The sequence below is a fragment of the Aptenodytes forsteri genome, unplaced genomic scaffold (assembly GCF_000699145.1).
Source record: "Aptenodytes forsteri isolate BGI_AS27 unplaced genomic scaffold, ASM69914v1 Scaffold406, whole genome shotgun sequence".
NCBI classification, from domain to species: domain Eukaryota; kingdom Metazoa; phylum Chordata; class Aves; order Sphenisciformes; family Spheniscidae; genus Aptenodytes; species Aptenodytes forsteri.
In genome coordinates, this window is record NW_008795703.1 from 29,704 (window position 1) to 42,433 (window position 12,730).

Sequence of the window (12,730 nt, forward strand, 5' to 3'; positions counted from 1 at the left end):
TTATAGACCAAATTTTGCGATCTGCGCTCATGCTCATAAAAACCCCCAACTTCTAAAGCCTGTTTAACCCCTCTGTGGTGCAGAACCTAGACAAAAGTAGCTCAGGCTGGCAAAATGTATATAAATGCATATAAACCTCTGATGATCTTCCATTTTTTTAAACAGAAAATAAAAAGCAACAGTGCCAAACTTTCCTGCTAAGGGAAACTATTTCAAAGGCATAATTTGTCTAAACTTGCATACTTTTTCATTATGGGCCAAACTCTAACTTATAAATCTGCAGGGATTCAAGACTATGTTGTTGAGCTCAACTGGCCCAACAGCATGCAGAAGAGAAGATTTTAACTGACAACGAGGCCAAAACAAGACACTGGGATCAGTAGTAGCAGCAGCTTCGAATGCTGCCGGAACCAGTCCTTTTCTGCTGGATGTGGACACTTCATAGCGGATGCCAATCTTCAATGTCTACAGTTTGTAACAAAGCAAATTAAAACAAAGCAGACGGGCAACATCCTAAGACAGTGGGGACCATGAACCGCAGTGGCCACAGAGCTTGTACGCTTCCCCCTTCTGCCACTGCTATGTGGACTGGCAACCTTTTGCACATGGATGGACACACAGGGAGGGCAGTAATGTTATAGAGCTCCGCTGATAAATCCAACAGAGCTCATCTGCTGGTGTCATGGGTCTAACTGATGAAACATTTTACATTATACAAAGAAGTAGTAACAGATCCCTAGAAAAGTTCACATATAAAATACTGTACAGATGGTCACATTGATTAGGAACAAGGCCAAGGAATGGCTTTAACTAGTCTACCAACGCATTAGCAACAAGTACAAAAAAATTAACACATGTGCCTCCATTTCTCACCATGCATTCCCAGAGGTGCATCCAAGAATGACAGGCTAATTAAAATGTGGGCCTTCCCTCTACTGCCAGCAAAATTAGGAACTGGAAAATTTTAATAGTAGCATTTCCCTGTTTTCAATTCATTGAATATCAATTGCCCAGTTGAAGTTTAGGAAATCAATTGGTATATTAAAAAAAAAAGTAACTTTTCTTGAGACTAGAAAACAACATTTCCCTTGTAAACCCAACACTGCAGAATTACAGAAGAAGCCAAGAGGTCAACAACCAGCAGGGAGAGCAAGAACACAAAGCACACTGTGTTTTAATTTATAGGAATAAGTGGCCTTTCCTCTCTTTTCTTCCAGATATTAGTTTTGCTATCTCTTTTTGCGATAGACGGTCTATCCCTTTTTTTAGCAGAAGGGATACCAGATTCATGACTTCTTGATGGAGTTTTTCTTCTTAGACCTTCTTCATCATGCTGTTCTATGACTGGCCCATTCCCTCCATCCAGAATGTGCCTCACAGCCTGGTCCTCTGGAGTGCAAACAGTGGTCCCACTTTCACTGCTACTCAGATCCAGATCTTCCAAGTAAAGGATCTTAGAATGCGGCATATTTTTTATGAAAGTTTTCTCTCTCTCCAGTTTCCTACTAGGATGATGCTCATTCATGTCCACACCAGAGTCCAGACTGGTATCGTTACTCTCTGTTTTTCTGCCCTTTTTCAGATCTATGAAAGAATGCCTCACTTGAGCGATGGGCTTTCCATCCAGAGACACAAACCATGCTCGAGGGTGCGGAGATGGTTTTCCTTTAGAGAGTTCCAATAATGTTTGTTCTGAAATACCTTGAAGTTCAGATGAAAACGGAGTCATTACAACTGCTTCATTCAATGTCCCAGGAACAGAGACAGATTCCAGTAAGCTATTAGTGTACCGGCCCCAGTTTGATGTTTGAGAAGGTAAGCCCTCTTCACTATCTAACGTACTGTTTTCATCTCTGCAGACAGAAGGCTGTGGATGAGAGTGCACTGGCATTTTTGGTAACGTTTGCATGTAACTGTCGCGATTCATGGGTTCCATCATGGGACTATACACTAACTGCCCTTTTCTTGGCAAAGTTGCTGATTTAGCAGGATGCAATTGTTCTGGGGAGTGGAAAAGGTCAGAGGTTTGAAGAATAGCAATAGGTTGATTGTAAATATGCATTAGATGTTCTGGGATATGGGAAAGCCCATACATCTCCTCTTTCAGTGAAAGGTATCTGTTTTGGTCTTGAATGTCCCTAGAAGCCTGGGAAATAGTACTGTTACTATGCTTTGGCTGCTGTAAGTGCCTAACTCCAACATTAGGCTCCAATGAATGGGCTGAATTTCTTGACTGACCAGAAGCATCCTCTGCGTAGATTTTAAAATTGTCTCGTGATTTTCCATCTTCCGTGTCTATGGACATCCTTCTTTGAGGGCTGTATGAAGAAATCTTCGGTGTATATAACTGTGACTTATCCTCCAACTTTAAAGACCCTTTGACAGCATTGATGTGATTTATGTGAGTTGTTGATGTTGTCTGGTCTTTTTTTATGACCTCCAGCTTAGTTGTATTTTTTTCCTTCTTTTGCGTCCGACCACATTTATCCCTATGCAAAAGAGATGTAAGGTGACTGTAGAGCATATTAGGAAGTACTAGACTGGTCACCTCCAGAGCTGAAGATTAGATTTTGGTTAAAAGTTATAGTGTACTGTGACGTCACAAACTTAAAATGAAGTTCTGTAATAACTGTAATTTTTAAAGAAATATTAGGCTACACATTATAGTTTAGCTAAGGAAACAAGTCTCAACTTCAAAAGACTACTTTATCAACCTTAAGTTCCATTCATGCTGAGCTTATTAGAGCCTCTCTTTTTGCTTACCTGCAGTAACAAAGAAGAACAGCAAAAAATCCAATGATAATGACAACTGTACCTCCCAGTATGGCCGTAAGGAACACTGTGTGATAGGCTGTTATGTCCTTGGAAACCGCACTAATAATGGATTCTAGATTGTCGAACAAAACCAGACAAGAATTAGTTCTCAAAAACAAATAATTCCACTCGATATGCAGAGCTGTAACTAATAAATTAAACTGTACTTTTCCAGTGATTTTGTGTTCCTATGGCACTACGTTCATCCTTCCCTTTTCACCTTGCTATTTCAGCAAACTAGAAAATATACAAACAGTGGTTACAACGTAATGGATCTTCAAAGGTTCATCTCAAGTACTAAAAGCCTTACCATGACATCTACTCAGTTCCAGTCAAATTACATTTGTATTAGTTGTCCAAACTGACTTAGAAACATGGTCTACATTTTCTATTTAGTGCTTCTGTCAGAAAGTGCTGTTTTTAAATTTTGACATCATATTTCTCCCATAAGAATCCCTTCATATGAACTTGCAAAACATGCAACAAGTCTACGTAAGACAGAATCCACTGGGACCGTTTTACCCAAGACTAATTTTCGTGTTGTATTTCCTCCTGTCATACATGATCCTCAACAGTAAGGGATACAGTCCCGCTGATTTTTAGATCTCCATAGTCACAGTTCCCTTGCAGGCTTCTTCCAAAAGATGGCGATAGTATAAACATGTAAGTTCAAATACAGTCTGGACTTTTCCCCCTATAGCATTTGAAGTTCTAGGAAATGGTTATATGCACAAAGGCACACTATCAGGATTCAAACAAAAGTTATCCAACTGTTCAAATTGCATGTTGTTTTTCCCTTTCTGTTGTTAAATAAAGCAATCAAACTGACAGCCTTATGATACATTGTTACTTGGGTTACTCAGTAATTTCTTTGCCAGTTGTTGCAATACCTCTTGTTCCAGGCAGTGGAGCTGCTATCCAGTAGCCTAAGTGTTGAGCAGTATATGTCCATACTAATTGACCATCTGCCTCCTTTACCATTCCTAGCCCACGGCTTACCCAAGCACCTGAAAAAAAAAAGGGCAAAATATTGCACATGCCATGCAGGATTCTTCTCTATATCAAACCATTAGCAATTAAGCTATTACCAAAAATACACAAGGTCACAAGAAAAACTGAAACTTCTGACCTATACACTATTTATTACACAGCTTTAGCTAAACATGCAAACTTTCTCTCTTGACAATTTCATTGCAAATATCCTTGTGTGGACATTTACTTTGAAACAAAGCATCAACATTACTTACTGGAATTAATTTAATATAATTCATTTTCTATTAACAAATGCCTTTCATAGATATGCACACAAATCATTCGAAAAATCCTATTATATAAGCTTAAGTATGTATGAAGGCCAAGACTAAAAAAATCAAGGAGCAGTTAATTTAAGCATACGAATACAAGTTTAACATCAGCTAGCAGCACTTAGCGGGAAAGCATTTTAATCTAATAAGCTACAATAGGATAAACAATGTTTGTCCTGAATGTTTCTCTCCTCTTCCCTGCCCCAAGGCAGTAACAGTTCAGTTAGCCCAAGAAAGGTCTATTGTTAGGACACAGATTCCTCACCATCTGTCTGGCAAAGGACAGGTATTATGGTATGCCAGCTTCTACAATTAATAAAGCATGCAGTAGAAGAGACAGAACTATACTTAATGCACTTGAACACATTCATTGTGGGCCATCTGTGAAATTCTAAAGGACAGAAAACAATCTCATATAAACAACCTTACATTTTCAAACTGCAAATACTGAGAAGGAGAGAGAACCACCAGCTTTTTTAAAACAACAACCACCAAAGCATGCAAAAAGTATAATTCATATAAGCCCTATAATTTCCATTTTCCTCCAGGACCCTTCTTTCAGCAAAGCAAAAGGAAGTATCTACCAGACAGAAGTAAAGATGAGAACTGACACATGCCACACATGCACGCACGCAGACACAGTTTCTCACACAAAATATCATTCAGCAGTAAAACTTGCAGCCTTCTCCTGGTACTTGTGATGGCTGGCAGAGGGGAATAGCAGCAGCAGCCACCTAGAGCCCTGAAAGAGGTGGTTTCTCAGTTACTTGGAAAACCTCTTGTCCAGACTCAGGAGCACGACCAGCCGGAAGAGTCTTCCATCCCTAACTCTCATATGGAGGCAACAACAGATCCTCAAATTCTCTGCCCTGTCAATTTTAAGGCAAGATGTCACTATACTGCAAAACTATTGTTTTACAAGTGCAGAAGGTGGGCTACTTACAGACAGATAAAAAACAACACAAAACACCACATATAAAAGGCAATAAAAATTCTAGGTCTCCGGAAGTTCTATCTTGACTGAAAAAATCGATAAGAAGCTATATAATCTTTGCTGTCCTCTTCAGTAAATTATATCTCCCCCCAATATACTCCATAGAAAACAGTACGTATTAAGAAAAACATTAAAATGTGATTTATGAGTAAGCACATATTCTCTATGATTTACTGCCATTCAAACAGAAGGATATCATTCTCAATTTAATGCTGCAATGCAAGCTTTTTTTTTTTTGTAATTCTGTTAAAATCCACAAAGTACTTTTGGTACTAATGAGGCAAAATATTTAGTAAGAAGGAAGCCACATTCAATATACATCAACAAATTCTGCATTTACAGCAGCTGAACTATAATTACAAAAGCTCATTTTCCAGGAACAGTCTCAGTACTATTACACTTCAAGTAACCCCAGGGAACACTGCACGAGCAGACATGTAAAAGCAGTTTCTATCTTTTTTCTGGTGCATATGGATCAGCCTACACAACATCAAACACAGACCTGTTCCCTTACCACTATCAATACTGACATGGAAGCTCTGACTACCAATATGACATATTACCCAAGGACTTCAGTTTAAAAGTGTGCATCAACACCTTGCTGGGGACATCCTGCATGCAACATCTTGGATGCCAGAACCTCATTATTCAGTGCAGTGGTAGCTCTCCATTCAGCTCAGATGGGGGCCTACTGCTACTTATGGACACTCTGGAATGCTTGCCGGAGAGCTAAGGTATTCAGCTGTCCTCAGTCACCAGAACCTTGACCAAAGAATGCCCTGCTATTACTCAGTTACCTTAGAAAAAAGTTGTTTTGCACATGTCAGATCAAAGGTAAAAATAAAAGAAACATATTTAAGAATAAGCATCCAGAACAGTGAATACAGTTGCAAATTTTCACTGTAGAGAAGAGATGAGGAAGTAGAAGAAGTGGAAGTTAGAGTTATGCCCAAAAAGTCTCTCTCCTTGTCCACAGTCCTCCTTGTCCTCTCCTCAGCAAGCAGCAGTGAAGGCTCCATGGGAACACTACAAGTCAGTGAACACCCACCATAAACAATTTGCCTTTATGGAATCTCTATCAGAGTACACCCCATCTGAGAGGAAAAAAACGTTTTAATTGTTTTTATTGGGTCAGCATGCCACGCTACTGCTGTTGCTTTACCCCCAAGGCCAACATGCCTAAGTAGGTTTATACTCTGGTACACTGGTTTATACTCTAACCTGACCCTGTGCTGAACTGCTCTAGCTCTGTCAACTTTTTGTTTTAATAACATTGTTGACCTAGTTTTCTGTTTAGTGAGTTAAAACAGCTCAACATAGGTACAGATGAGCACAGGAGCTGGCAAAAGTGGCTGTGGCAGCAAAAAATTAAACCCCCTTGTGCTATTTCACCATGTCAGACTAAAACCCTTTCTTTGATGAAGAACGCTATCTCTCATCACGTTACCCCTCTGAAGTCTTCTAGGTGTATAGACAGACTTAATCTCCTATGCCAAAACTTATTCTATTCACTCTTTTCCCAAGAGATAACCTAGCCAATTTTTTATTAGCATGTTCTTAATTCAAATTAATGTTCTTTGGTTGTTCTTCATTAAGACGATCAGTTTCTTTCTTGGACATGTAAACAACGCTTTGTTAGAGTTGGTGTCCTCTCCTGTACCGCCAACAGTTGAATAACAGCTTTTTGCCTTAATACGGAGTAAGACACTTACCTCTTCACTCACTTGCATATTTCAAGATGAAGTGTGATGGCAAGTATAAGGTACAGTGTAAGACAATCAGTACACTAATGCACACACACCTAATACAGGACATCTAAATGGGATACGTGTATGTAGCTCATTACTCACTCTTGACTAAAATTAGACATGAAGGGAGGACAAAAGGTTTACAATGTCTAATCTCTAGCCTCCTCTTCCCATGCATACTGTAAGAACTATGTTGTTCCCTTTGATAACTCTTATTTCCCCTTCATTTCACTTTCTGAATTGCTTTTGTTAACTGAAGTAATATCTATTCCAGTTTTAGTGTCAAAGGATCTTTAGAGCTATACTCTAGGAAACAAAGCATCCAAATCTTCAGTTCTGGTTTGTTTTCTTTTAAGAAGGCATTCACAAAATTACCAGGCTTAAAATTGAACATCACCTAAAATGTATGTTCCCTGAATCCTTAGCCTCCCATGAAAATAAAAATCCATTACATTAAAAATTTGTTCAACAGGAATGCTAATGAATTTTACCAAAGCTTTTTGAACTAATGAAAGCAGGGAAATTCCTTTGAACAATTCAAGCTAGTCAATCAAAAACCAATACAGAACCCCTAATAAAATTTGAGACTATTTACCACCACCTCATATATTAGTGCCATCACTGTTCCATGACATAGCGTCATGTGCCCAAAACTATATACATGTGCTAAAAGGTAGGGTAACAAGTAACTTAGCCCACTTACCAGTTTTCATATCGAATGTCCATGCAGGTATAGCATCTCCCGATTTTACAGTACTTGTGGGAAGAGGAAGTGTAATCTGAATGGGACCATTTACTTTCAGTTCTTTCCCAGTCAAAAGAACATTTACGCATATTGCAGCAACAGGAGCTAATTCCACACTTTTGAAACCTGAATGTGAGAAATATCTTGCCTGTAATTCTCCATTCATAGTGTATTTTTTTAAAAAATATTTAGAATTAAGAATCTATCCTCATTATAACTAAAGGCAAGCCCTCATTCACATCCAGCTACACAGTCAGCTGTCACGAACTTGGTCAAATAAAAATCAATATCTCTTCTGGACTTTTAAAGTCTTGTGATTAAAATACAGTCATTTCTATACCAAATCTGTAAAAGAGAAACAGACTTTTGACATATAGGTTCAATGCTGACTGTAGAACCAATGATTAGGCAAAACTTGGCTTGAGGGTGGAAGAAGGGTTTTTCCCCTCAGATAATTTGATTACAAAGTAGCTAACCTATGTGAAATATAGATAATACACGAATTTTTGTGTAATTGCAATATATGTAACATTGAATCAAACTGAAGACATATGCAAATATATGACTGCTGCATTTCTCCTTAGTTGAACAGTCCTCTTAAACTTTCCTGTAAGGATTAACTTTCTAATTTGGTAGTTATAATTAAATGAATAGTTAATCATGAGGCTTGTCAAAGCGCTCAAAGGAAACATTGCGTATACAAAGCTTTACAATGCAGCCTGAAAGTTTGTTTCCTTTGTTTTCCTTACACTAATTTGCAAATACTTCAGCATGCACAATATGACAGCATGGTGAAAGAAGCTGAAACAGAATTAGTAAGTACCAGAATAATGTTAAATCTATGCAAGCTGTTAGAAGCTGGTTGTGAGAAAACTCCTGGTGCATCAGATACCAATTAGCTTCCACGTGCCCTAAAAAGGAAGCCTATTCCTTTAGGAGTATATGAATAATTTAAAACACATGCCAGACAGATTGAAAGGGAAACTCAAAGGGGAGAAACACTGCTTATTCTCTTATGCTTTACATTTAAAGAGGTGAAATATATATAAGAAAGATTTTAAAATATGTAAGTCATCAATATATATGATTATTTTAATTCAATGAAAATTAAAGAAAAGAGCATGACAAGTTCAAATAAGCCATGCAGTGACCTCCTCATGTGCTGCAATGAATTTAAGAGCCTCATGGCTTCAGGTCCATTGGGAATAGAAAGAAAAGAACAAAAGAAAGATGGAACTGCACACAGTACAGTCTACCAGAGATTACTGTATTTATGCAAATAAAAAAAAATCTGATAGAATGACAAATACTAAAAGATCCAACTGCATGTGAGCAGAGTTATGACGACTCATGAAACCACTTACTGCTTCTCCAGTGAAACAGATGCACAGAAAACATTACTACAGTTGTGCTCTGTATACATAGTGACTACTTGGTTTCAAACAGGCTTAGGCAGATTAACTGCCTGTGAGCCAAACTAGAGCTTCCATACAATCTTTATGTTAGGTGTAAAGCTCCTAGAGCCAACCATTCTAGCGAAAATGCAGAAAACCCCACAGCTGAAGTCAACTGCTGCACTTTCACTGATTTCTTTAGGTTCACCTAGTTTACACTCTGGCCATAACTGTATTTTTAAGGTGTTTACTAAACCAGTTCCACAGTCTCATGAAATCCTGAACATATACATATGTATACACACACACGTGTATATAAAAAGCAGACTCTGAAGGAGTATTTCAGTGTAGTAAGATATGTTATGTTCTCATACTACATGGAAAAAGATAGAGTGACATCAATTACTCACCTGATGTGTTTATAGCTTGCTCCTATAGAACAAAGCTTTGTGGTTTAATGCAATCGAAGCAGGTTCAGGCCCTTTTAATTTAAGTGTATGCTTTTCTGAAACACTGTGCACTCATATGCATTATAATTTGAAGATTTGTTCTTTTAAAAAAATTCTTAAACAACACATTTACATACCTGATTTATTTAGAAAAATTCCTGTTGTATAGAGAAAGCTGTCCACTTTGAAAAATTGCTCTGGCACTGTCAGATAGGCTGTAAAAATTGTTATATGGTGGTTTGTTGGGAGGTTTTTATTAAAAATTTTGGAAACTGAACACTTGGTTGAGATTTGGCATCTATAAAAGAGGAATATTTTGTCTTAGCAATGGTAAAACACACAAACAGTGTTTTTATTACTGCTCAGAAATCTATTTAGCATAACAACCCGTTTTCACCCATTTTCTCCACGGTTTGTGTATTTCTAGTCTAGCACTTGTCACAGCCACACATACAGCTACACAATTAACTGAAAATCTGGCTTTCAGTAGATAGGTATTCTCTGAGAATATGAACATGCTTAATTTTTTTTTGTATGTGTACAGATGGTTATCACAAAGTGTTTAGATTATGGTCTGCATACACTGAACTTACCAGACAGTTTTCCAGTAATTAAGACAGTATCTTCAAACAGCCATATATTAGCTTGACTTTGTGGGAATAATGCAAGTGTCACAGACGAGTATACTGTGGAAAGTGATAATATCTGTTACACTGTGCAACCAAAAAAAAAAAAATCCTGTAAGATCTCAGATTCTGAAGGAATAGTGAATAGAGCAGTAAGAGAGTATATGTAGACTGGATAAATAAATTACTCCTGTTGTCCAGAGCAGGAATTTTAGTAGTTAGGCAGGAAGACCTCTGTTGTATGTTTGCTACTGTCTTATGCCTTCTATGGATAAACAAGTGGCTAGAATTCTTAAGAGTCCATCTGTTTTTAAAAAAAAAAAAAAAAAATCACATAACTTTACGAGCATACAATAGTTAAACAGGAAACACTGCTGAAAGGAAGCTGTAACAACAGGTTATACCTGTTATACAGGACTCAAAGCACTGGCACTCCAGGAATCACTAAAGACAACGATTTTTGTCAAAACACGTTACCAGCCCTTTGCTAAGTCTAGGTAAACAATTTCTCAGAATACACTCACAGTATCGCAATATAACCTACTTAGAGTTAAAAAAGGGCTATTTTCTGTTTTACAATAATAAGAATATTGACAAGTCTAACAGATCATTCACCGTTACGTCTGCACCACCTCCCTTGACTGACTTCATTCAGTCATTTTCAGTTGACAGTAACTACCCAGACTGCTGAGGAAGAGAAAAATTTAATTACCGACAGATACAGCTTAATAATAGGACTGTAAGATGCTTACGTACTTGGCATTCTCCCAGTCTTCCAAGGCAAAGGTGTTAACATATAGCCATCCTTGTATGATACAATAGTTAAGCTTAATCCTAATTTGTAGGGAACTTTTATTAATACTGCTCCATTGTTTCCAGTAAGAGTAGAATTTGTCTTTGTGTAGTTAACAAACACTTCTACAACCGCCTGTCGCAGGTACTGATGACTGATGATGTCATTTACTTGAACTTTCAGCGTAAAAACAGATCCTATTAACAGAAAGAAAAAACAGGAGGTCATATACATCATAACTAAGGACCATAACTTAAGTTTGTAAAGAAGTGCTAGAGTTTGCGCCTTAGCTATTCATCCACTGTATGGTGGATCTCTGTCTCAACAGAGGGTAAGCTCTGGCCAAAGGGAGGGGTAATCATATAGTTATATACCACAGGGAAGAAGGAAGCAAAAAAACCTTGAGATGGGGCACAAAGATGCCAAAAAGTGTTTACCAAACTCAGCAAATATAATACCTAACCAGTTAAGAAAAAAAACAAACAAAACCAAAATTGCAAAGCAATTCTTCCCCTTTTCATTTAAGCTTGCACAATGGATCTGTGACAATGTGAGATTCAATGTGCCTTGCAAGTGCTCTGCAATATCACACTGATAATACAGATGGTCTTGTTTTCCAAGTGTAACCCTTGGCTTGGGTCACACATTTAAAGATGTACCTTGAGTTTCTAAAAACAGATAACCTAATGTCTACAGACTGTAGGATAACACATTTATTTTTACATGTGTAAAATTATTATAAAGTAATCAAATGCATCCAGACGCTTTGACTGTTTTCATCTCCCACCAGATTTACACTTCTGATCTAGTTTTCACCTTTCTGTATTGCAACTTCTAAATAGTATTTGTCTACTGCTAATTAGAGGATCTGACATTCCTTTACAATACCTAGTGTCTTGCAGAGATCATAATCACAGTGACTGAGCAGTACGTTGAAAATAGTAAGTCCGCTTGAACAACAGTCTCAAGATGCTCTGAATTATACTCAATTTCTCTTCCACCTTGATTTTAAATAAACTATTAGGGAGTCTTTTCATAGACAGCAGGTACATGAAAATGGACAGAATTCCATATTTTTTCCAGTGTGAAATTAAGTTATTATCATAAATTAAAATATCTATGGACCACTGTTAAAACTATTTCAAATAACATCAATTTTCCAGTTTTTGGTTACAGACATACTACTATTCAACAGCATTGCACTACTTTATACCCAAATATTTTCAAATACATTAATTCTAAATATGCATTTCTATTTAGGTCAAATGTCAGGCTAAGTTTGAAATTTATCTATATAACATAATGAAATTGAATTATGATTTTATCTCCTCTATAATTGAGATTGACATTGCACCAAGAGATTACTACCATTGACCTTGATTTAAATGAAAAGGCCTTGAGAAGCCGAGTACAATCCATCAAAAAAACAGTAGGTAGTGAAGACATCCAAGTTAGGCCTCTCTGAAATAAGTATTTATTTAGATCTGTTGTATGCATGGAATATACCATATACTCAAGCAAAAAGTGACCTGCACACAACAAAAACTACATTGGCCTCAATTTATTGCTATTTATCATATACACAGCAAAAACTTACCAGCTGTGCCAGTTTGATTCTCTACAGTGTTATAGAAAAATCTGTATCTCCTTGTGCAAATTAATATATACTTTCAAAAAAAGAAAAAAGATCCCAGTGGTACTTGAACATATTCGACTGAATTAAACAGAAAATGCCTAATAATCTTAGAGCAATATAATCTTTTTTTCCTTATGCATGATATTTCAAGAATAAAACTGCTTTTAAATTGCTGTTGCTAGAGGGTTTTTAAATCACATAATGATTAAAAAAAAAATTATGTCATG

The 12,730-nt window shown here is 37.1% G+C and overlaps 1 protein-coding gene across 1 annotated transcript; it reads right to left on the bottom strand.

The window, feature by feature from the left end:
- Positions 1–278: 278 nt before the first annotated feature.
- Positions 279–11,101, bottom strand: FAM171B (family with sequence similarity 171 member B). Its single transcript, XM_009283231.2, is given in 8 exon segments — positions 279–2,489; positions 2,764–2,887; positions 3,705–3,821; positions 7,564–7,731; positions 9,586–9,697; positions 9,700–9,746; positions 10,042–10,134; positions 10,831–11,101. Coding segments are annotated over 8 exon segments (2,247 nt in total). The 3' UTR covers positions 279–1,174.
- Positions 11,102–12,730: the final 1,629 nt, after the last annotated feature.